Source organism: Poecilia reticulata, chromosome 2, assembly GCF_904066995.2.
Source record: "Poecilia reticulata chromosome 2, P_reticulata-male-v2, whole genome shotgun sequence".
Lineage (NCBI taxonomy): Eukaryota > Metazoa > Chordata > Actinopteri > Cyprinodontiformes > Poeciliidae > Poecilia > Poecilia reticulata.
The window spans coordinates 36,193,366-36,217,137 of NC_088831.1; the positions used below are offsets into that span (position 1 = coordinate 36,193,366).

Below are 23,772 nucleotides of genomic sequence, written 5' to 3' on the forward strand. Positions count from 1 at the left end.
TATATATATATATATATATATATATATACAGTGGTGTGAAAAAGTGTTTGCCCCCTTCCTCATTTCCTGTTTTTTTGCATGTTTGTCACACTTAAGTGTTTCGGAACATCAAACCAATTTAAACAATAGTCAAGGACAACACAAGTAACCACAAAATGCAATTTGTACATGAAGGTGTTTATTATTAAAGGAGAAAAAAATCCAAACCATCATGGCCCTGTGTGAAAAAGTGATTGCCCCCCTCGTGAAAATATACTGTAACTGTGGTTTTTAACACCTGAGTTCAATTTCTCTAGCCACACCTAGGCCTCATTATTGCCACACCTATTTTCAATCAAGACATCACTTAAATAGGAGCTGCCTGACCCAGTAAAGTCCACCAAAAGATCCTTAAAAACTACACATCATGCCGAGATCCAAAGAAATTCAGGAACAATTGAGAAAGAAAGTAATTAAGATTTATCAGTCTGGGAAGGGATTTATAAAGCCATTTCCAAAGCTTTGGGAATCCAGCGAACCACAGTGAGAACCATTATCCACAAATGGCGAAGACATGGAACAGTGGTGAACCTTCCCAGCAGTGGCCGGCCGCCCAAAATTACCCCAAGAGCGCAGCGACGACTCATCCAAGAGGTCACAAAAGACCCCACAACGTCCAAAGAATTGTAGGCCTCACTTGCCTCAGTTAAGGTCAGCGTTCATGCCTCCACCATCAGAAAAAGACTGGGCAAAAATGGCCTGCATGGCAGAGTTCCAAGAAGAAAACCACTGCTCAGCAAAAAGAACATTAAAGCTCGTCTCAATTTTTCCAAAACACACCTTGATGATCCCCAAGACTTTGGGAAAACATTCTGTGGACCGGTGAGACAAAAGTCTGGCGTTAAAGGAACACTGCATTTCAGAAAAAGAACATTATACCAACAGTAAAATATGGTGGTGGTAGTGTGATGGTCTGGGGCTGTTTTGCTGCGTCAGGACCTGGAAGACTTGCTGTGATAAATGGAACTATGAATTCTGCTGTCTACCAAAAGATCCTGAAGGAGAATGTCCGACCATCTGTTCGTGAACTCAAGCTGAAACGAACTTGGGTTCTGCAGCAGGACAACGATCCTAAACACACCAGCAAGTCCACCACTGAATGGCTGAAGAAAAACAAAATTAAGACTTTGGAGTGGCCTAGCCAAAGTCCTGACCTGAATCCTATTGAGATGTTGTGGTATGACCTTAAAAAGGCCGTTCATGCTCGAAAACCCCTCTAATGTAACTGAATTAGAACAATTCTGCAAAGATGAGTGGGCCAAAATTCCTCCAGAACGCTGTAAAACCCTCATTGCAAGTTATCGCAAACGCTTGGTTGCAGTTGTTGCTGCTAAGGGTGGCCCAAAAAGTTATTAGGTTTAGGGGGCAAACACTTTTTCACACAGGGCCATGATGGTTTGGATTTTTTTCTCCTTTAATAAAAAACACCTTCATTTACAAATTGCATTTTGTGTTTACTTGTGTTGTCCTTGACTATTGTTTAAATTGGTTTGATGTTCTGAAACACTTAAGTGTGACAAACATGCAAAAATACAGGAAATGAGGAAGGCGGCAAACACTTTTTCACACCACTGTATATATATATATATGTTAAAAGTATGACAACACATCCTCAGTTTGTTGCAAGCAAACTGATTGATTCTTCTTTACCAAAGTCAGGAAACTTTAATGTACTGTTCCATTATTTCAGACCACCTATAAATTATTTACTCAACCAATGGTAGAAAAATGTTTCTCTTTAGACTAAAGAGGATTTTCTCCTAATTTTTGCATTGGTTTTTCTATCTTATGAAGGTATACTGAGGTTTTAAACAGTTGCAGTCTCAAAACTGTCTTTCCATTACTGCAACTTAAAGACCTTTTAAAAATAGACCACAGAAAGTGCTGGAGGGACCAGCGTTTTTCCTGGCTGAACGCAGTGCAGTGCCAACTTTCTGTCAGAAATCAAAAGAACAAATCAGCTGCTTGAAAAGATTTCTGGTTGCAACAAACGGGGACAATAAATGTCTGCAAAAGAACAATCATGAATTTTATTGGGGTAACGCAGTTTTCAAATTAGAGTAAGCAAGATATTAGTGACATGTCTCTTGAGAAACTTAAATGCTAGCTTGGTACTGAAACAGATAGCCTGACTAATTAGCTGGCTAATATTTTCTTCTTACCTTCTTATGTTTATATTGCTCCATGAAGAGCAGGCTAGACAATATTATAACATCCACATTTACTAACTGGTAGTTTTAATACTTTTACTGTATTAAAAATTGTCCCTAGTCCTGTGTGTCTTAAACAAAATTAAGTAGATTATGTGATACATTATTGTTTAAACATTACGATGTATACTGCAAAAATGTCCCTCGTATATATCATTCTACATGAATTTCTTATATATTGTGGTCTTTAGAAACAAAAGCATTGTGGACAAACAGAGGACAGAAAAGTTATGTTATACCTAAACAAATGGTTCATTTTTTTTGTTAGAAAAATAGAAAAACAAATTAATTAAAAACGGGATACAAAAGATCCAACATACTACAGCTGATTTTTTATTTTTTTTTTACATGGCACATTTTTTGCATGCTATGAATCAGGTTATTTATTTATTACATTTTGGGCTGTGACTTTAACATGTTGATTTTGATATGTTGATTTCATTAAATTTAGTGCGTTAACTTTTACATCCAACTGTCCCGAGGCGGAACCTTTGTATTTTGTTTCTGGTATGCCTATGAATCTGACGTGACGTCCACAACAAAGCTGCGGGGGGTTAATTTTTGCTTCAAAAGCCAATCTGACGAGACGCCAGATAAGACTATTGTTGTGTGCAAATTTTACAAAAGGGAGTTGGCCTATTATTGAAGTTATTCAACCCTGAAATACCATCTCAAGACATATTTCAACAAACACAGACGTAACCATCTCTCAGCGCTCACAGCCCACATTTCTAAAGAAGCATTTTTTCAAATAAGTTCCTTGAATGATCAGGGATTCATGAAACACTTGAAAGCCGACTGGCCATTGTAACACTTTGCATCAATCTGATGTTTTATAACCTAAATGACTAAAGAAACATGAAGTATTTGTCATTGAACACTTATTCAATAATTTAGCAGCAGCAAAAAGCTTATTTTGTCAACATAGTTTTAGATTAAAATGAAATAAATTGTGACTAAGTAATTCTAAGATTCTGCAGTTAAGACAGTTTTTTAATCAAATACCACCATAAATTATAGTCCTCTAAAACATACTGCTTTGACTTTTAAAAGCCTCAGTCCCAAATAACATCTTAAAAAAATCCATTTACATCATCACTTAGACAATTAGCAAGAACTCCAGCTCCTTGAAAACGTGTAAAAAAAATAAAAAAATCCTTTTGTTTTTTGCTGTCATTTTTTTCTACCTAAAAAAATGGCTGAAATAGCAGCTGAGATGTTTATAATTTTCCCTCTTGTAGGTCCTGACTGCAGGACTACACGGGCGCTTGAGTGAGAAGCACATAAAATCAATGACACTCAACAAACCCTTGTGTTGTCGGCTGTTATGTGTTATCACACAAGCATGACAGCCGCTGAAAAGATAACAAAGGACCCTCACAGCCATAAGCAATATATTAGATCAAGTCGAGCCCACAACAACCACTTGAGAGTGGCAGCACTAAACACTGATTTTAACACGTACTTCAGTACACGTCAGCTTAAATATTTGGGTAAGCACAGGCAGTATTTTTATTCATCTATTGGAATAGCTGGTTGGAAAATTTGATAGAAAATATCTACGGAATAATTTTTTTTCTCCTTTGTGCTCCTTTACAAATTAACCTGAGTCAGCATGAAACTCGATAATAAATGTCAATTGTCATCATTCACAGTCACTTTGTGTTGGAACAAGTTTGACATAATTTTGAAGTTTTAACTAGGGATGTTTCAAACTGTGAGTAAAGAACTGATTGACCTGTATAAAAAGAAACAACCAATATCAGATTAATTTAATAATGTAAGGGTTCTCGCATCAAAAAAGATGCTTTAAAAGCAGTTTTTGACAGTAAAAAAAGCTTTTGCAGGCATAAAACTCCTATAAACAGTAACTGCATACCATATGGATGATGACGTCTCTGGATCCTTAGTGTCTGATGGACCCTAACCCTTTCAGTTGGAACCACACTGCCCAAGACTGTAAAACCAGTGCAATTTGGGATTGTTGGTACACTAATTGCAGATGAACTTTGACTTTGAGTGGTTTTACATTATGTTACTACTCCATTGCATTAGTAGTTAAACCCTGATGGATGAAGCAAATCCTGTAGTTATGTGGAAAAAAGTGAGACAGTGGCAAAGCTTGCTAGTGCAAAGTAGACTTTACTACTGACAGGGCTGTTGCCAGGAACATCTTTTTGTTTCATATAGCATTAACAATACCGGTCAGAACCAGAACAGAAAGTACTACATCTACCTGAATGCTCCCAGAATTTTAGTCTTTCCAATTAGTTTTTGTGACAAAAAGTAACTAAAAATTTAAATAATTAATGTGGACTGGAGAGCTTTCACATCCCTTCTGAAAGTGTCATTTTGCCAGGTCTCCATACTGTCAGACAAACTTTTTTTTATTGTAGAATATACCGTATTTTCTTCAGTATAAGGTGCACTGGATTATAAGGCACATAGAATAGACGCTACAGTAGAGGCTGGAGTTACATTATGCATCCACTAGGTGGAGCTGCACTAAAGGGAATGTCAACCAAACAGTCAGACTCCGGTCAGCGAGGAGAGCCTTCTGCGACTGGGCCGGGGCGTGGCCGGACGATGGTCACCCTTCTCCGTTCACGCACAGCATGTTGGTGGAGAACGTGGTGCTAAATGACCTGCAGACGACCTGATTCTAGACATTCAGTAGGTAGATAGGTCAGTCAAACTTTATTAACAAACCAGCATTCTGACAACTATCCCAGCATGCACCGCGCTCCTTCTTCTACGGGCAAAAATGAAGTCGGCGGCTGCTTATCGTAGTAGCTAGACCTGCTGTGGTTCAATATTGGTCCATATATAAGGCGCACCGGATTATAAGGCGCACTGTTGGCTTTTGAGGAAATTGAAGGTTTTTAGGTCCTCCTTATAGTGCGGAAAATACGGTAAATATTCTGCTTGAATTTTAATTTGTGAAAATCTTGCTCTTATTACTTTTGTCTTGAGTGGACGTTGTACATTCCTGTTCAAGTTCAGCATTCGAAACAGTGATTCTTTTGCAACAGTCGCTCACTTTGTTTTTTTAACTCTTTTTACTTGATTTCGGTTATAGAAATGAATGGTCATGAATAAAGCTGTCATGGGCCACAAGTCTGAACTCAATTGAAATAGGCAAAAGTTAAAAAAATAAATAAAGAAATTTCTTTTAGAGCTCTTCAATAAAAACTCAAACCAGCTCTTGGCAATAAAGAAAAAACACATATGGTGACATTGGTATATCTTTCACATTTTACTCCACCACCTCCCTTCCCGGCTGTAAGAGGGAAATGTATCACTTAATTCCAACATTATCATTGAATCCAATTTGGATTCCCATCCTTGCTCTTTGCTTTCTCTTCTCACACACAAACACCAGCACTTGTTTTCTTCGGTCTTTCCCCAACAGGCTATTTTGAGTCAGAGCAGATCTTTTAAGAAGCTTTCTCTTACTTCTCATTAACACTTCAGGAACACATTTGATTGCATGAGCGCATTTTTAACTGCAAGTCGGCTCACATTTTGTGTGCTGGAACCTGTCCCTTATTCACTGTTGATGGTGGCAAGTCACGGGCGGGTGCAGATAATCCCCTTACATTTGTGCTGTAAGGTGGAAACCTATCGTGGATATTGTGAGAGTCTTCTTTTGTATTTGCTTTGAGATAAGCGTCACCTACACATGCTTAACTTTAATGTCTCTTTACATTTTACTTTCTAAAACCCTGTAAAAGGCAAGTTGTTCAGCCTACCTGTTTTAATACTTAACAATACAATAAGGTTAGCTTTAACAATGCTCTGTAAAGAGTGTAATGCTGAACATCTTATATGTTTTGAATGCGGTGAAACAAATTCTGTCTTACTCTGTTGCTGTACACGATTTGGTCAATTGACTGGCACATTGACTTTGAAAGAGGGGAAGATTCAATCTGCTGTTTCTGTCACTTGATGAAACCAGTTTTGATTTGCACTAAGTGCTGGAGTAACTGATCTGAAACAATGTGACAAAGCATTTGTCAGTTTGAAAATGTGTGTTGGATTTAAGTCGTTCTGCAGACTGTGTTGTCTGCAGATCGGTAACAAAAGAAGCTTGTGTTCCAATTGTCCTCATTCTTCCCTAATTACTGGGAAATGTTCCCCACTAGTCCCATGAAGCCCCTCTCTATCATCCCAAATTACTGCATTTGGAGTGTTTCATGTCCTTTGTTAGAAAATGTTTATTTAATACTGGACCTAAAAGGAGGTGCAGGCTATCCATGACCTGAAAACGATTGAAATTTATGGGTCTCTTAACGGCTACATTTAAGGGGAAAAAGAGGACATGAATTATTGTTTGCTGCTTCAAAGAATAGGAATTACTTTTTGTGTTTGTGACTTTTTCTTTTCATAGTTTTTGTTTTTGTTGAACAATCTGACCTTTCTCAGGAGAACAATGTATATATGAAAAATAAACCTCCCATTATCTTCTAGATACTGACACTGGGGGGTAAAAGGTTATTTTAGTTTCAGCTTTGGAACCTCTAAATAACAGGAAAGGAGACTTGAAATCCCAATTATCCTTCATGGAACTGCAGACACCAGGATCCTGAGATTTGTTAGTGATAGACCATCGACACGCTTAGCTTTATAGTTTTTGTTATAGTGAGTAAGAGGCTGAAAGGAATGCATTACATGTGCAACAGTGACAGTCCAGAATGTTTTGTCAGTGCACATTAATTAAGGTTTAAAGTTTTAGTTTTCTTGGCATTCAACCTAAAATATCTATTGAAACAAAAACATATAATCTTAATTGTCATCATCAACATTTGATGAACAGGAAGTATGATCAAATAAGGCAAGAATAATCTAAATTTAAGCATTTCAGCTCCATTATTCAACCCTATAATGAATAGGTTCAATAATTTTCCTATTTTTTTTTTCTTTACTTGTTTCAGCTATAGGACTAGATTGTACATTTTTGACCAACATCTAAAATGTCTACTACAGTTTTTTGTTTTGTTTTGGGGTTTTTTAATAGTGTTTTGGCTACCTGGGATATAACTTGGTATACTGTGAACTACTATGACACTAGGGCTGTGTAATATCGATTTTGCGATATATATCCATACTTTCTTTCCTAGAAAAAAATCAATATTCATCCGCAAGTATTGTAACATCCAACCGTCACCTTGCTCACTCACTGCTTGCTTCGCCGGAAGAGTGTTTAGGCTTAGAGTTATTCCTTCAGATGTTAAGTGTCGAGGTTAAAAAGGTATCAAACTATTCAGAGCAGGGTACTTGGTGCACTTTATTTACTTTACAAATGCATGTATGCTACAGTTTGTACTGTTTCAATTAAAAGAAACATGTTTTCTCACCACTTCTTTGATTCATTTTGTCCAGCTGTCGACTTTAAGTTGTGTCCATGTCCAACCAGAGCCAGGCATTGTGTAGTTGGTGCTTTTAATCAGTTTTCAGTTAAATTAATTCAATACAAACTCTATAATAGTCACAAAATGTCACCAAAATCACTCTGTCCCTCTAGAATATTTCAGAAAATCGCGAAGGTGTATTGAATTGTATTGTTTGCTGAATATCGCAATATATATCATATTGTGAGCAGAATATCGTGTATGGTATCGTACCGTGAGATTATTGTTTTACTACAGTCCTATATGACACTGTTCCTCATCTTACCACGTAATTGTGTATCTAAACATACTTTTTTTCCACTAGTGTAAATGTGAAGCAATTAGGCTAATTTTGTAAAACATTAAGTCACGCTATGCGTGTCATAACTGCTTTGTCTGCTGCACAAATTGAAAAGAAGAGTTCAAAACAGACCATGCTAACAGGATAGACTTGGTTAATTTTTTTCTCATTTTTCTTTATTTAATTTTCCCTTCATTAGTGACTGCCTAACTACCAGGTGATGAAGATTCATCAATGAATGATTCATCAGTTCTGGAATGCCTCAGTTGGGCAAATAACTCTTTGCTGACTTCATCAGAAAATGGGTCATGGAGAGGCCTGCAGACGTCTTTCCATTACAGCCAACAAATATAGTCTCTTGCTCAGTAATTGTTGCTTTTCTGTTATTTATTCATAACTTTTTTTGCTGGTGTCAGTTTGCCTTGAGTTCTGTATGAGAATATGAAACAAGAAATGGACCAAATTTTAATAGAAGCAATTCATGCACCTTGTCCTTCACTCTCCTTTTCCCGTTCTCCTTTTTGACTATATTTTTTTATGCCATCATGTAATTTTGGGTGCAAAAGGTTGATCTATTTGCGTATTTGCAATCCTCATAATTGTATTACAAAATTCCTACTGAATTCACTTCCAATTTTGCCTATGTAGAAAGAACTATCAAAAAAAATAAAAAGGTATTTTTATCTTTTCTATTGGGCTCTATTGATGCTTAGACGACGTATCCCAATGGAAAACAGAAAGCTTTCCATGTCTGCTCATGGCATTTAATTTTCAAACATTGAGTATATTCATGCTCCAGATGCATCTTAGAAATGTTCTCCTATGCATCCACTTCATTCAGTTGGCCTGAAATGGTGAGCTCTCTAAAGAAGAACAAAGTGTCGACAATCATCCGAGGCATTTAAGTTGACTGAGCCAGTTTAATTTCGCTCCACCTTCATTATGTGCCTGATGCTTCTAAAGCACTACCGTGTCGTTATCTCCCTCTTTTGTTTCCACACTTTTTGAAAAGACATTTGCCGGTGTTTATTTTCCACAAGAAGGCGCTTATGCTAATGCGACCTCTTCTACAGACGATTTGCTGTCAATTTAGCAGCGTGTTAAAACCACAGTCGGCATCAATCAAGTGGAAGCCAGGCACACAGGGAGGGAAAAGTTTTACGCTAATCATCATACACCTTTATAATAAATACATATAGCCTCTATGTGTTAAAACATAAACACTTTCTCTTTTCCAAACAGACAGAGATACGGCTTTGAGGGATTCATACAATCAAACTGTGAAAATTGTTAAACAAGATTGTACAGGATGAGGGAATGAAACCAAAGTCAGTAAGGGTACAGGAAAATCTAATTTTTAGTAAATGCAGCTTTAATTTCCAATTTGCCGTTATGTAAATGGTGAGATTAAATAACAAGCCAATCTTGAAGTGATATCATAAAACACCCAGCCTCAAACAATCTGCTTTCAATGAACTCACATTCAAATAAATACTAAAATAATACTCCAAACCTCTCCACTGGGCCCAGCTGCAGCGATGTCACAAAAAATAAAATAATGGGGAACAGATAGCTTGACGGGACTTTAGTATGAGTTTCTGCTCCTAAAGTCTAAATGTCATAAAATAAATAAAATGCTGATGATGCCTAATAATGAAATGTTGAATTGATACTTTGACTCGTCAATTGCTGAAAATCAAAAAAAGCAGTTATTTCATTTTATGAATACACTCTATCTTGCAGAAGTATTCACACCCTCTTAACAATTTTACATTTTCTCACGTTTGCAATCTGTAATTGACAGACGCCACGAGGTATTGAACCATTGTGAAGTGAAAGTAAGCGGATGTGTGGTTCTCAAACTGCATTGCCAATAAGTCCTGAAATTTGAAATACCATCCACCAATTTCCTTATAAGGTCTCCTAATTAGTAATTAGTCAATTTCTGTGTAATTTACTCTCATATGAAAACAGTTACTTTATGAAGGCTGACTACAGTGAGAAAACATTAGTAACGAAGAAACATCATGAAGAGTAAATAGCAAATTAGAGAGTCCACATAAGCACAAGTAATAATTACAACAATAAGAAACAGCTTTCCCTCATATTTGTAGATAAAAAAAACATAAATCACACTCGACCAATCACAACACCTTCTGTCTAATCTGTGTAGAGACACTAAAACAGCAACAAGCAGATGGGTCAGAGGATATGGATGAGATAAAAAGCTGATATGCTCATAACTTCAGATGTGAAGAACCTATTAAAGGTCAGATTTTAAATCTAAGGCGAAATGCTGCTATATACCACTGTAGCTAAGATAGAATATTAGCCTATTTCACTAAATTAATTTCAACTCTCCACTGCAAGAGCAAGGAACAGACTAGATCAGCAATAAAGTTGTGGAGAGGTTTAAATCAGGGTGAGGCTGTAAAACAAATCCAAAGCTTTTCAGATATCAGTGAGCACTGCTCAATTTTTCATCAAAAAATGAAACAAAAAGCAGAATGGCAAACCCACAAAACCAGCCAAGATGGCATTTGTGGAGAAGCTACAACTGTTGTGAACTTGTCAGATCTTTACATTCTTTACATTAGAATCAATCTGACAAGTTGTGAACTTGTCAGATCTTTACATTCTTTACATTAGAAGAATGTAAAGAAACTGAAGGTAACATTTTTGTCTAAATGTGTTGCACTATTTGTGAACCGTGATAGTGGCAGCATCATTCTGTGGGAATTATTTTCTTTGGCTTGGACAGATAAGCAAGTTAGAATGGATGGGCTGATAAACTGATTGTGGTTAGAACATGAGAAAATAAAAGAAATATCACAAATGCTGCATAATTTTATCATTTTTACAATCGTGATTGCAAAGCTTTTCTAACATTTCATACTAGCTCTCACCATAGAAAATTATATTTTCCTTGCGTTAGATGTTTATGTATCTGTTATAATTCAAGACAATCTGACAATTGAAAAAATAAAAGGTTCAGCTGCTTTCTTTCTAAGAAACAAAGTCAGTTTAGAATTAAATAAAGCTTTGAAAGAAATACTACTTTTCAATTTTGACACATTTTCAGACTTTTTTTTATTGCAATAATTGGACATTCTTATCCTTAAGCCTTAAGGAATTTTGTTTTGGAACCAACCTTTTTTCAGAGCTGCAAGAATATGCAGCTCTGAAAAAAATTTAGCAACCCACTGCACTGGACCCCATTGAAAACCTCCTGGTTATTCCACCAAATATTGATTCTGAACTCTTCCTGAATATGAACTTGCTTTCTTTGCATTATTTGAGGTCTGAAAGCACTGCAAGCTTTTCGTTATTTTCACCATTTCTCATTTTATGTAAATAAATACTAAATTTTTGCTTTAAATTGTCAGTAGTTCATAGAATTATAGAACAAAGTTCATTTTACTTAAACGTATCCATATAAAAGGTAAAATCTGAGAAAGTGATCATTTTTAGTGGTCTCTTAATATTTTCCAGAGCTGTAGCTTCAACTTTTGTTTTGCATATTCTGCTATGCATTATAATAAGATTTCTTTCCTCCTGTCCACAGTGTTTAAAAAAAAAACATCATCATGAGCAACATGCTTATTGTTTTACTTGTTGCTCCACTAACTATATTTTTCTCTGGTAAATGCTCGTAAGGCCCATAAAACAACAACCACCTCTGGCAAAGATTTACTGCTGTTTCTAAATGTTGGAGATTTCCTTGCAGATAGCCAGCACTATCTTTGAGCCAGTCAGAGGATTGTCTCAGCAGTCCAGCTCAGACTACATAAACAAATCTTTACTGTCCACTCTTAAGCCAGTTATAGGTTGCATTTTGTCTCTAAAGTAAGATTTAGAGACAAAGCGGGCTCTCAATTTGAGTTAACTGATGGATTTTGAGAGGTTTACTACTCTGTTAGTCCATTCTGCCCAGTGCTCTGTCTGTGCTGCCATAAACACTGCTGTAAAGGGATCAGTGAGGCTGGGCTCTGTAAAGTTCATAAAAAGATCCGTGCCTCTGATAATGTCACTGATACAGAGTAAGAAACGTTCACCCTTGAATTCTCCCATCTAGCGCCGGTTAGACAGTCTGGCTCTTACTCCCTCCTCTGTGTGTTTTCATCTTCAGTTCAATGTCAGGTTGTAAATTTGTTCTTTATCTTTTATGGAGGCTTCCTTTCTCTTTTTATCTGAAAGTTCAAGCTAAAAATCTGAGTTTATACTTGAAATTAAACTTGAATTAACTTGAAAATAAGTTCTCAAATTGCGAGAATAGATTTTTGGATCAATAGAAACGGTAAATATCTTTAGTTGACTCTGGACTGATGAGCTTGAGAAGTAAATCAAGAACTTCCAATTTTTTCAAAATAGGAAGATTGGAGGAATATAAGTGTGCATTAACAATAAATAAGTCTATAAAAAGAATATTTACACACACATTCACACGCTGATGATGGCATGCTATACAATTATACCAGTGTATTGTAGCCAAAGCTATGATTCAATCGGTCCCGCCGAGCGCTCTTACCACTACCAGCTGCCACACTGGGTGAAGTGCCTTGCCCAAGTACGCAGCGACAAAGTGACTAAGAATCAGCATTCAGCTTCTATGCACCACAAATCTGGAACAAACTTCCAGAAAACTGTAAAACAGCTGAAACACTGAGTTCCATTAAATCAAGAATAAAATCTTAAGAATTGCTTTTGAGCCGTATAATAAAAAAGCTGTGTAATAAAAAAAAAAACAGACCAACATATTTGATGATTTTGTTGTTGGCTCTCATCAAAATGTAATGCTTGTTGACCGCATGGTGTTTTCTTTATAGCTTTGTGATTTTTGTGCTTTTATTATGTAAAGCACCTTGAACCGCCTTGCTGCTGAAATGTGCTGTACACATAAACTGGACTTGACTTAAGCCAAACAGAATGGGTGTTTGAACTATAACCAGTTACAAGATGAGCCCCTCCTAAGCCACTGCCGTCCCCACACAACTGATTTATACAAGATGTGCAAAATTTTTGCAACAGATGAACATCAAGGAATTTGTACTCCTCACAATGTAGTGTTTGACTTATTGCAATATCTTTTACCTCCTTTTTTGTTCACATTTAAGATGAGAGGATTGTTCTTACACCAGGACATAAAGCGGTTCACCAGTCTCACAAGCTATGATCTAATTGTCAGGTAGTCATTGGTTCAGGCGATTGTTGAGACCTCCGCCTGTGTCTTCTGGAGTTTCTGGCAGAGCAGATCAGGCTGAAATGTGTTAAATACACTGGAGAAATCAGAGAACAGTTTTGAGTTTTTTGAAGCAGGTGTCTGATGGCGTCTTCAGCTTCAAATCTGCAGAACCTTCATAATGTCGGGATAAAATGTCTACAGGCATAAAGGACTGATGAGTGAGCTATCTGGAAAAATGTAGGATGTCTTTCACCAGGCCGGAACCTTCTACTGGGTCAGGCAGAGGCTAAAGAAGTGCTGCAGAACTTCTTTAGCGCACAGCAACAGAGCTGCTGTGCACAGGTTGAGGTTGAAGTGCCCAGGTTTTTCTTGAAGTGAACCAGTAAAAGAATGTGTTCAGTTCATTTGCTCCGTCTAGACTTTCATCTATGCGATCAGCTTGAAGCCTGTTCATCCCTGAGCACACATCTCTTATATTGTTGTTTGCTGGACCGTGCTTTCCATCTTCTTCCTGTACACCTCCTTCCTGTCTCTAATCGTGACTTGAAGTTGCTTCTGTCTCCTCCTGAATAATTCTGTCTTTTCCTGAAGGTTTGATTTCCTACTTGGTGTTGATCGACTGTTCTTTCTTTAAGGGGAGTCGTCTCCCTGCTCCAGCAGGAATGATATTTCCACAAAGTTTAAATAGTTGATCTCACTTTATTTAGTTTTTACTCTGGTTATTTATATTTCTTTTACATTTGACAAAAAGCAAAATAAAAGAAATTTGTAAGGGGGGGACTTTCTTAGATGGAGTGTATTAATTCACTCTCAACCAAATGCTTTTGTTGGTCATAGCTTAAACGGCAATATTATGTGTTTTCCAGCCACATCTTGGCATTTTATAGCACAGTCAAGTAACTGTTACCTCCAGTTTTTAAAAAAAATGCTGTATATAATAAATAGCAAGTCAAGTCAAAGTTAATTTACATAGCAAATTTACAGCCAAAGTGCTTCACAACAATCACCACATCACAGGTAGATAAGCGATAAAACAGAAAATAAAATTATAACTTAAAAAATGTTTTACTTTGTAATTTAATATCTTGAAATTGGGCCTCTGTCTCTTTAAGAAACTCTTGTCTTTCCAACAGGAAATCATCACAACATCACTTCTCTATTAACCATCTAAAATCATTTTTTCTAAGGTGAGAAATAGCTCGTATAATGAGCTAATCAGATGCTCAGTTCCACCAGGTATTTGCTAATTGCTGCTGGCTAGTCTGAAGGAGCTGACTGGGGAAGTCATAGGGAGGGCTGCTAGGTTCACGCAGGCTTTTTTCACAGCTGACTGGTTGTAATGGAGATAAAAGGATTCCTCAAACATGCATGAAAGAATCACGGCAACACTCCAGGCATGTTTTTGACGAGGGGATAACATTATAGTATGATGTAAAGCTCAAGAAAGTCGATTTTACACAATACTGCCCCTTTAAGTCATAATTATGTTTCAGTGTTTCACCATGTTTTTGGCATAATTTCTAACAATAATTTAAAGTTTTCTTCCTGGCATGATTGTAAGCATAGTTCGCACATTTTGAGTAGTATGTTTGTCCGGTGGCAACAGAACACCCTGCTTCTCACCAGCAACCCAAAGAAAGCTTTATGACCATTAAATGGAGACATTTCACAAAACTACCCTGCATGGAGCCACAAAGTGTAGACATTTATATGTGACAGATTGACAACATAACCTTTGCGCAAGTGAAATACTGAATATTTACTGCAGTGAACAAATGACAAGCTAGTGATAATGTCTGATGCTGATTAATGATGCTACAGTGCTGATAACGATATTTATCTTATGATTTAACAAGGAAGGGGGGAAAAAGTCACACATTTTGTAGCTTCTGATATAGATATAAATACCTTGCTGAAGCTATCACTCTGAAGGCTGCTTTTCCCGCATCACCAACCACTCATCACTTCAGCAGAGGTGTGTTAGAAAGGCCTACTAATGCTCAAGTGCAAATCAGAGATAGGACTCCTTGATTCAGCTAATGAAGAGAGTGTGGAAGTGTGATGAGCAGGAGAAATGGACGGGAAGGCAGAGGAGAGGATTGCTATTTCATTTTGAAGTGTTTGAGAGTGTGTTTTTTTTCTAATTACATGTGAAACTATTAAACTTAGATCTGAGAGTGCCGTTGCTGCTGCTTTTTTAAGCAGAGCTTAAAAGGATGTGTTACTTTTCATCATCTCTAGTGTCAGTAGGTGGTGCATAATGCATTACAACTAGAAGCAATGCAAATGAATGTGAAAGCACAGATGTACGTGTTATATTTATTTATGTCAGTGGCTGCCCCTGCTCCTGGCAGTCGGTCTTGTATTGTTTGGAAGTGGACATGAATGCATGTCACATGAGGAAAGAGAACGGAATTGTGATTGGTACAGAGAAAGATGGGGGGGTTACTATTTCACCATGCCACAGACGCAGTATGTGTGAGTAAAACACACACCGTGTCAGCAGAGGCAAAAAGCAATAAAGACTTTACTTGGATTGCTTTATAGATTTCAAAAGGGAGCTCTGAGGACGGTAATATTTGTGTTGGAATGAAAGTAAAAATAGAGCATTTCTTCCATTTTGTTTTCTCTCACATGCTCACTAAGTTTCAGGCTGCATCTCGCTTGTAACGCCACCATCTCTGCAATGATCTCTCATCCTCTGCATCGCCTCCTCACCACACTGCCTTTGATTTCAAGAGCTGAACTATTCTGCAACATTTGTTGATGTGGATCTGCAAGTAAATGCTGCAGAATTGTGCTCCTCTTGGAATTGTTCTTCTTCGCTGCGACTGCCAGGAGAGGAACCCACCATCATCTGCTGCATACCAAAAAAGGCTCAAAGTGCATCCTGCCTATATCTGAGAAAATGTTGAGTGGAATGATGTAAATATAAATGTATTAAATGCAGATATTTTAAGAGAATATATATGCTATTTTACTCTTGAGTTTCATTCATCATGACATGATGAATGAATTTTCATCAGTCCAGACAGACCAACTGTGTAGACTGGAATGAAATGAGATTTTATAGACTAAACGTCACATATTTCCGTTATTTTGGGGATTTTTAAGTTGTAATGCTAATTTTACAGAATTTTTTTTTACCATGTAATCTGCAGCAGCTTGCCACTATTGGAAGTCACATTAATACACTTTTTTGCATTTTATACACTAGAAGCAGAATGTGTAACTAAAGTTTTAATAGCATTCATGAACGTACAAATGACAGCGATTCTCAAACTTTTATCTACTGACCCACAACATAAGTGAAAGATGCTTGTGACCCTGAGTATTGGTTGATCGAACCACTAACTTATTTAACCTGAAGTATAACAATTGCACAGACGGCAAATATACGACTTATGTATTTACAAGTGCAATTTTTTTGTCTTTTCTACTATTTATAGCATAAGTATGTATAGTTAAGACACGGCATGTTCCAAAAAAGGACCAATTTTTACACCAATTCTTGAATTCTCTGCTGTGCATAATGTACAGCACCTCACCTCTAACTCCCTTTCTTCCTACTTAAAACACCTTTGAGTAACACGTCCTTTATGCTCCGTTAGTTCAGAGCTGTGCACTACTTCTTCTTGTTCAAAGGACGTATTTGTTGGCCGTATTTAAGGAGATGAACAGAGAAACTACACATTGATATGGATTGCAGGTCTTGTTGAGACATACAGTTAGACAGGCAGGGGCAGGCAGACAGGTCTGCTGCTCATATATGATATGCCTGCCAGTTTCTCTGGTGTTGTTCAGGTCCAGTGATTATGGAGTAGAGACCTTTTCAACCAATCTGCTACCTTTGTGTCTCAGGGCACTGTCCGGTGCTCTGAGCCTTGGGCTTGGAGATGTTCTGGGTGACTTCCAGATCTCATTAACCTTGAGTTAAAGGTCTAGAATTACATCAAACACTCAAAGGCCAGAGGGTCACCATACAATTTTCACATCCTGCTCGGCTCTGGTTAATTTTCCTCTAAGGTGTATGGCATATGCCTGTGTAACCTGATCTGTTGCTACTGGCTGTTGTCAAGAAGGTGAACACAATATAAGATCAACTGTCATTTAAACATGTCAACAATGATTGTCTGTAATGTATGTAAGTTTAAAGATAAAAATGTTTATTTTCATATAGAGGCTCATGAATAAGTTGATTTCCTTGCATACATTTTCACATACAGGTGACCAGTATTTATGAGAGACAAAAGTAGATAATTTGGGTTGGTAAATCTTTAAAAGTACTTTAGGGGGTGGATAAATTTAAAAATGTAGATAAATTGTACCATAGACAAGTTACAGGAACAAGAAACTATTTTTTTGTTTACCTTTGGGAATGATGTGTTCATGTTCATATTGCTGCAGTCAGTGAACAGTTTTTTATACTTCTGTTTAGTTGAATGTTTTGGGTAAGGTCTGTCAGTCTCAACCTGTCTGTCAATCTTTCTGAGTTTTAGGGTCATTATTGTAACCTTTTTTGTTATTTTCTTTTCAAAGTTGGGGCCTCGTTGGGACTCGCCCATGAATCACTGTTTTTGTTTCAATATGCAGCTCCTGTTTCACTTCACCTTCCTCTATTGCTCTAAGTCAGCATCAAGAACTTTTTGTTCCACAATCTTCAACAACTTGAGCATATTAGTTTTGGCAAATCCCAGAAGCCTCAGTTTTGTAACAATGAAACTTCTTGACAAGTATTTTTGAATACTTTGATTTGTTCTGCAATGCCCTAAAGCCTTTTTAACTGTCATGTTTATTGGCATCAGCACATTTCTGCTGGTGTTGGACAGCTGTCTGGTTTTATTTTGAGATAATAAACCATTCCAGTTGTCTTTTCATGTTAACACTGGAATATTAAACTCAGACATCTTGTTTTTGTTCTATTTTTATTGGGTTTTTAGAACTGTTTAAAGTCTACAATAGAGTTAACCTCTCTAGGGATGTCTCAGTCAAAACTTCGCTTGTTTCTTTCTGTGTTTTTAATTGAATTGCAGTTCATTACAGGCCATAAAGGTTTAGTGCACTGTGAAAGATTATTGCTAATTTACTTACTCCCTTTGCATCTAAATTATGCTTTTAAAAAAAAACGCAAAGTAAGTTTCAATGTTCTGCTAAACAAAATTGTGCAACATTTAAGCTAATAAAACCTTTTTCTAAGTAATTAACAAACATATTTGCTTCACTCTGTCAATTTTTTAATTTGGTTCTTATTCATATACTTCACTTTAACATTGGTAATTTATTACGAAACAAAAGATATTTTATGCTCAACTGGAAAATATTGGAGTATAATGGTAACTAATCCTCTCATAAAGTCAACAAAGCAGGTTGTTGCCTGTTTGTTGAGTAAAATCTCACTGATGGATCCAAATCAACATTTGATGATCAGATCAGCCATCTATTTTTCCAGCTCCAGGCTTCATGCACATTCAACACACTGTCCACTTGAGTTCAGTTTGCCGTTTGTCACAGTTCTTCTTCCACAGGTGTAAGTGTTTCTGGTGGTTCAATAAAGGCGCGTGTGTGAACCCCACTTTGTGCTCCAGCTCAGATGACGCATGGTCACCCACTGTGCAGCATCGCTGTGGCCTTGCTGCAAAGCTCATCTAGACAGATTGCAGCAGGACACGGTGGTTCAAAAAAGGAGCATCCCCTCGGTTCACAGCGAAGGTCAGGCAGAGGCATCATTAGGTTGACAGAGTCTAAAACGGGGTCTGCTGGGGTGTGGGAGTTGACTGACGGTTTTTGACTCAAGGACATGTTGGTATCAGAGGTTAATGATGGAGGCAGCCTTGATACGCCGTGGGGGATGTCACTTATCATACTAATACAGATTGGCTGTGGGTGTGTTGGTGTGCTGCACACCATGCATGCTTGCCCACATCCAACTGAGGAAGTGATGACCAGTATGGAAGCAATCCTGTACTCTAACATCTTAAAAAGCCTTATAATTGGCATCTGCAGCTTACTTTCTCCTGTCCCCTGTACGTGTGTGTGTCTGTTTCAGTGTTATCCTTTCTGACTGTGTCCTAATTGCTCTTATTTGATCAGTTCAAGCCTTGGTTTCAGGCTCTTCCTTTCCCTCCTCACCGCTCCATTTGTTGCAGTTAGCAGTGGAGAAACACAAAGCCTCTTGTTGCTTCAAGGTGGTTCCCTTCAAACAGCGGCGTTTGTGTTACCAAATTCAATTATTCTTGTTAGTGAAAAAACAGCAATAGGAATGTGAACAAGGAGCATTTGAAGAAAAGTATTTTGTAGGCTGGTCACTTAAAAAAACAATAGCATTTAATGAACAATGAAATGTAATATTATAAAACTTCTTGTAAGCATTTTTCAGTTTATCTATCTTCTTAAATGTGCCAGTAGAAATGCCAGTATGTTATTGAATAAAGAGCTACACTATTTTTTTTATTGGATTACAAAGAATTAAATAAAAAGAAAAAAATTCCAGTTGCAATTCCGTTTGACAATCTTTGAATAGGAATACATTTATTTTGATGGTTTAAAAAAATGTGTAGCAAGGACTAAAACAACTCCTTACAGAAACATGATAGTTTAAGCAATTGCTTCTGTTAGGAACAATAATTTATTGCTTTACAAGCATTTCTCTGGCATTCCTTACACCCCCATTGTGCTATTGTGAATCTGCTTTGCATTTCATTGTTAAATGAAGGTGCACTAGCTTTAGTAAGTAATGCCACACTGTGGCCTTCCTGTGCATCAGATACTGTATAAAGTCAGGCTACCATATGTCAAAAAATAGCATGGCATGGGCCCTCCAGGACATCCCACTTGTGAATCACTGCTACAGAGTTTATCTATGTTCTTCCTCAAAAGTAAATCTCATGTTGCAGTACTCCAGGAGTTCGCAGCTTCCTGTCTCAATCAACTCGGCATGCAGAATGCTTACAGCAACTTAACTGATAGCGGTGTGACCTACTGATTTAGGAAAAAATGCTATTTAAACACTTGGGGGATTCATAAAACCTTGCATATCCATGTTCAGCAGTCAGTTGATCACTCAATATAAGATGCAGTAGAACATTGTGAATTCTACACCTTTTAAACTACACTTGCACTATACAAAACAGAGGCACATCTAAAGGATCTCATGTACTTTAAAAACGTGACGAGGCTTGATGTTCCAAAAAATAGCCTTTATTTCTGCTAATACCTGTCACCAGCATAGACAATAAGATACTGTAGGTGTGTTGGAAGCTTAGGAGGAAGAAAGAATTTGGATTGAAACACACTTTTATCTGGGAATCATTTGTAAGCTTATTTTCTCATCTGATTCACATTCTCATCTTTTTTGTTCATTGTTATACTTGCTAAAATATTAATCTACCTGACATTTTCTTTGTTCCCCATTTATTCTACTCAGGAACAAAGGAGGCTTGAAACCCAGCTATGGTAAAATTGAGAAAAAAAAATAACTGAACAGTGTAAACTTTTTTCATTGTTTTCTACAGTTAACAGAAGAAAGACATTTTGTGTTTGTGGAAAAAACCCATCAATGCACAGGTCGGACATAAAAGTTGTAGAGACATTTAAAATCAGGAATCTGTCATTAAAAATGTCCCAAGCTTTAAATAAACTAGGGAGCTCATGCCTTTCCACCTCAACTAAAATGATGGGCAAAAAGCATTAATCAGAGAAGCAACCAACAGGGCAATGGCAACTTTGGAGATATTAACAAATCTGGTGTAATAATTTGTTTATAGAAACTGTTATCCACTCCACATGCATGTGGTTTGGTTTTGATGTGATGGAGACCAAAATAAAAGCCGTTCCTCAACGTAAGTCTCAAAACACCATTTAAACTGTGTTACAAACCATGTAGGAGGGAGAAAAAATATTAAAGAATGTGTTATTGTCAGAGGAACGCGACTAACTATTTTTGGGATGCAAAAGGAAAAGTGACATAGAAAACTACCACTGCATGTCATGTAAATATGAATTAAGAGTCACAGCAAAAGATATTTTTTTTATGATAGTTCTTAAATTACCAAAAACAAAATATGTTTCTCGTTTCTTCTATTTCGTGCTCATCATAAGCAAGTGCTACCAAAACCTTGCTTGCTACCAAAAACCAAAAACTGAAAATTAGACACCATGTCAATAATTTCTAGAATGACATTTTTATTAAATTACATTTTAAACTCTTGTGGCATGTTTCTATCACACCTACAAATCTATATACTGCAATTATTGCCAATTATTTATCAAAATATTCTAAGGTCATTCAGTTTGCTGAAACAAAACATTCCCCAAACATCATGCTGCCACCGCCATGTCTCACAGTGAATGTTTTTTTTATAAAATCAATAAACCTGTGCTAGGTCAATTTAATCTTGTCCAATGTATATGTTTGTGGTAGTTAGTTTTTTGGAAGTACCTGCTGTGTACTATAGATGAGTAGCTTGGAGGTTCTGTTTTAGTGCCATTTTTTTTCTCTTTTGTATGTTCTTTTTGTGTGGTTTGGTTTGAGGATTCAATTACACAAATGGATACAGCTCATCATGAGCTACTGTACAGAGTATCATAATTAATGTGCACATACACATTACAACCTGTGGCCAGGTTTCTTGAAGCTCGCTGTTGGTGAACTCAGAGGTTCTTTGTTACGACATTTTCCAGGGATCCGATTATTCACTGAGAATTACATGCCAACAGTAAATATAAATTGGGCAAAGAAAACTTTGACAGTTATTATCAATGGGGTTAACACTTCTTTCCCTTTTTAATGAGCGTGAAAACAAAATGGAATCCAAATCAGGAAACGAATCCTTTCACCTCTCTGTAAATACTCTGAAAGTTGCAGACGTGGAAGCGTGTCCCTTTGTATCTTCCTATACTCCCCCACATGAGGTTTAAGTGCCAAGAAACGATCCCCTCGAAAAGTAGGCTGCAAATTCTGAAAGCAATTAGTTGCACTGAATTTTATTCAAGGGAGTCAGAAGAAAGGTTTCTAAATACAAATTAACTCCATACTTGCTATTATTCCAGCATTGTTTTGTGCTTAGTTAAAACTATCTTCCATCGTCTCCTGCAGATTAAAAGCATCCCAAAGGCATCTTTAAATTTTAAATTGCAGAGATGGTTTGTTCAGGTTGATGTACATAAATTTTAGCAAAAGGTTTAGCTTCAGTCTCATCTGACCAGAGGTAGTTCTTCTGCATGTTTGCTGTGAGCCCTACAAGAATTGTAGAAACTTTGTTTTAACACGAGCTTTCTTCTTGCAAAGCTTCCATTAGAGCCAGCTGTATTTATACTTAGACTTAATTAAACACAGGTGGCCTCTAATTATGTCTCTTATGGAAGCAATTGGTTGCCCTGGTGAAGGGGGCTGAATACAAATGCATACTAAATGTTCCAGGTTGTCATGCATAAAGACATTAGAAAACATTGTATGCTACTCTATACAACTTCACAAATGTCTCCTGCCTTGTGTCGCTTGTTTGTGTTTATAACCTGACAAAACGAGACATTTCTATTGGTGTGGATACTTTCACCAGGTCCTCTGGTTGTGCTCGGCCTCTTTACTAAACATCCGTGACATGGTGTACCCACAGACTCACATCGCATCCTGTTGTCTCTTTGTTCTGCGTAGCATGCCATCCTGGGTTCTACAAGGCGTATGCAGGAAACATCAAGTGTTCAAAGTGTCCTCCACACAGTTTCAGCTATGGAGAAGGAGCCTCCATCTGCCGCTGCGAAAAAGGCTTCTTCAGAGCTGAGAAAGATCCATCAACGATGGCATGCACACGTAAGCCTGGCTTATTTTCTCTATGTATTTTTTAGAACTTTTTGTGTGAACTTATATATCTGATGCTGCCGTTACGCCTGAATTTTTCCCTCTGTGGTGCATTAAAGGACATTTCTATTCCCTAAAAAGGAAGCCTGACAATTTGCCTATAAGGATTTCCTTACTGCTTATCTCGGTAAGATAAGCACCTTAGGTAATCTTTGATTGGTTTACAGCAAGGGAAATGATGAGGGGAATCATCCCAGAAGATTTACAAAGTAGAATTAGGAATCTGCAGCACTGTCGGAGATAGAAAATGTCATTATGTATTTTTGACTGATTAAGCTTTAATTATTCCAGTGTAAACTCATTCTAAGTATTTCAATCTTTCTGTGTGTCTGACATTCTGGAAAGGTTTATTACTTTGTCTTAGGAGCTTGTGGATTTCGCCTGAATTTGCCCGGGCCATAAATCCAGCCTCGTCTTTCGGACTTATCTGGTGTGAAGCCGAACATTAGAGAGTCTCTGGATGAATTACATGGCTTTTGTTCAGCTGCCTTGTCTTCATCGTTGATTCACTGACTGTCATTACGACTTCATATTTGCATTAAATTACAGTTTAACCGGACTAATTCTCCTTTAATTAAAAAGCCATTTGGCTGTCGCCGAGATAGACGGAGGCCACGTCTGAGAGCTCTCCGGGGTGGAAGAGCGCATTTGTCTTTCATGGCAAGACAACGCAACGACACTATGGAGATGCTTTTAGTTTACAGTACTCTGTAAGTTGCACTGCTGGCAAGAAAAATGCTAATCACTAGGTGGGTAGTGATGCGTCCAGCTCAGGGGACTATTCATGATAATGC

General features: G+C 37.3%; 1 protein-coding gene across 1 annotated transcript in view; it reads left to right on the plus strand.

Annotated features, from left to right (window-relative positions):
* The window catches only part of epha6 (eph receptor A6), a 194,824-nt gene that overhangs the window by 71,122 nt on the left and 99,930 nt on the right, over positions 1-23,772 (plus strand). The window contains exon 4 of the mRNA XM_008403535.3: positions 22,775-22,930. Coding sequence (XP_008401757.1) covers positions 22,775-22,930 — 156 coding nt within the window. The remainder of the gene's footprint in view (positions 1-22,774; positions 22,931-23,772) is intronic.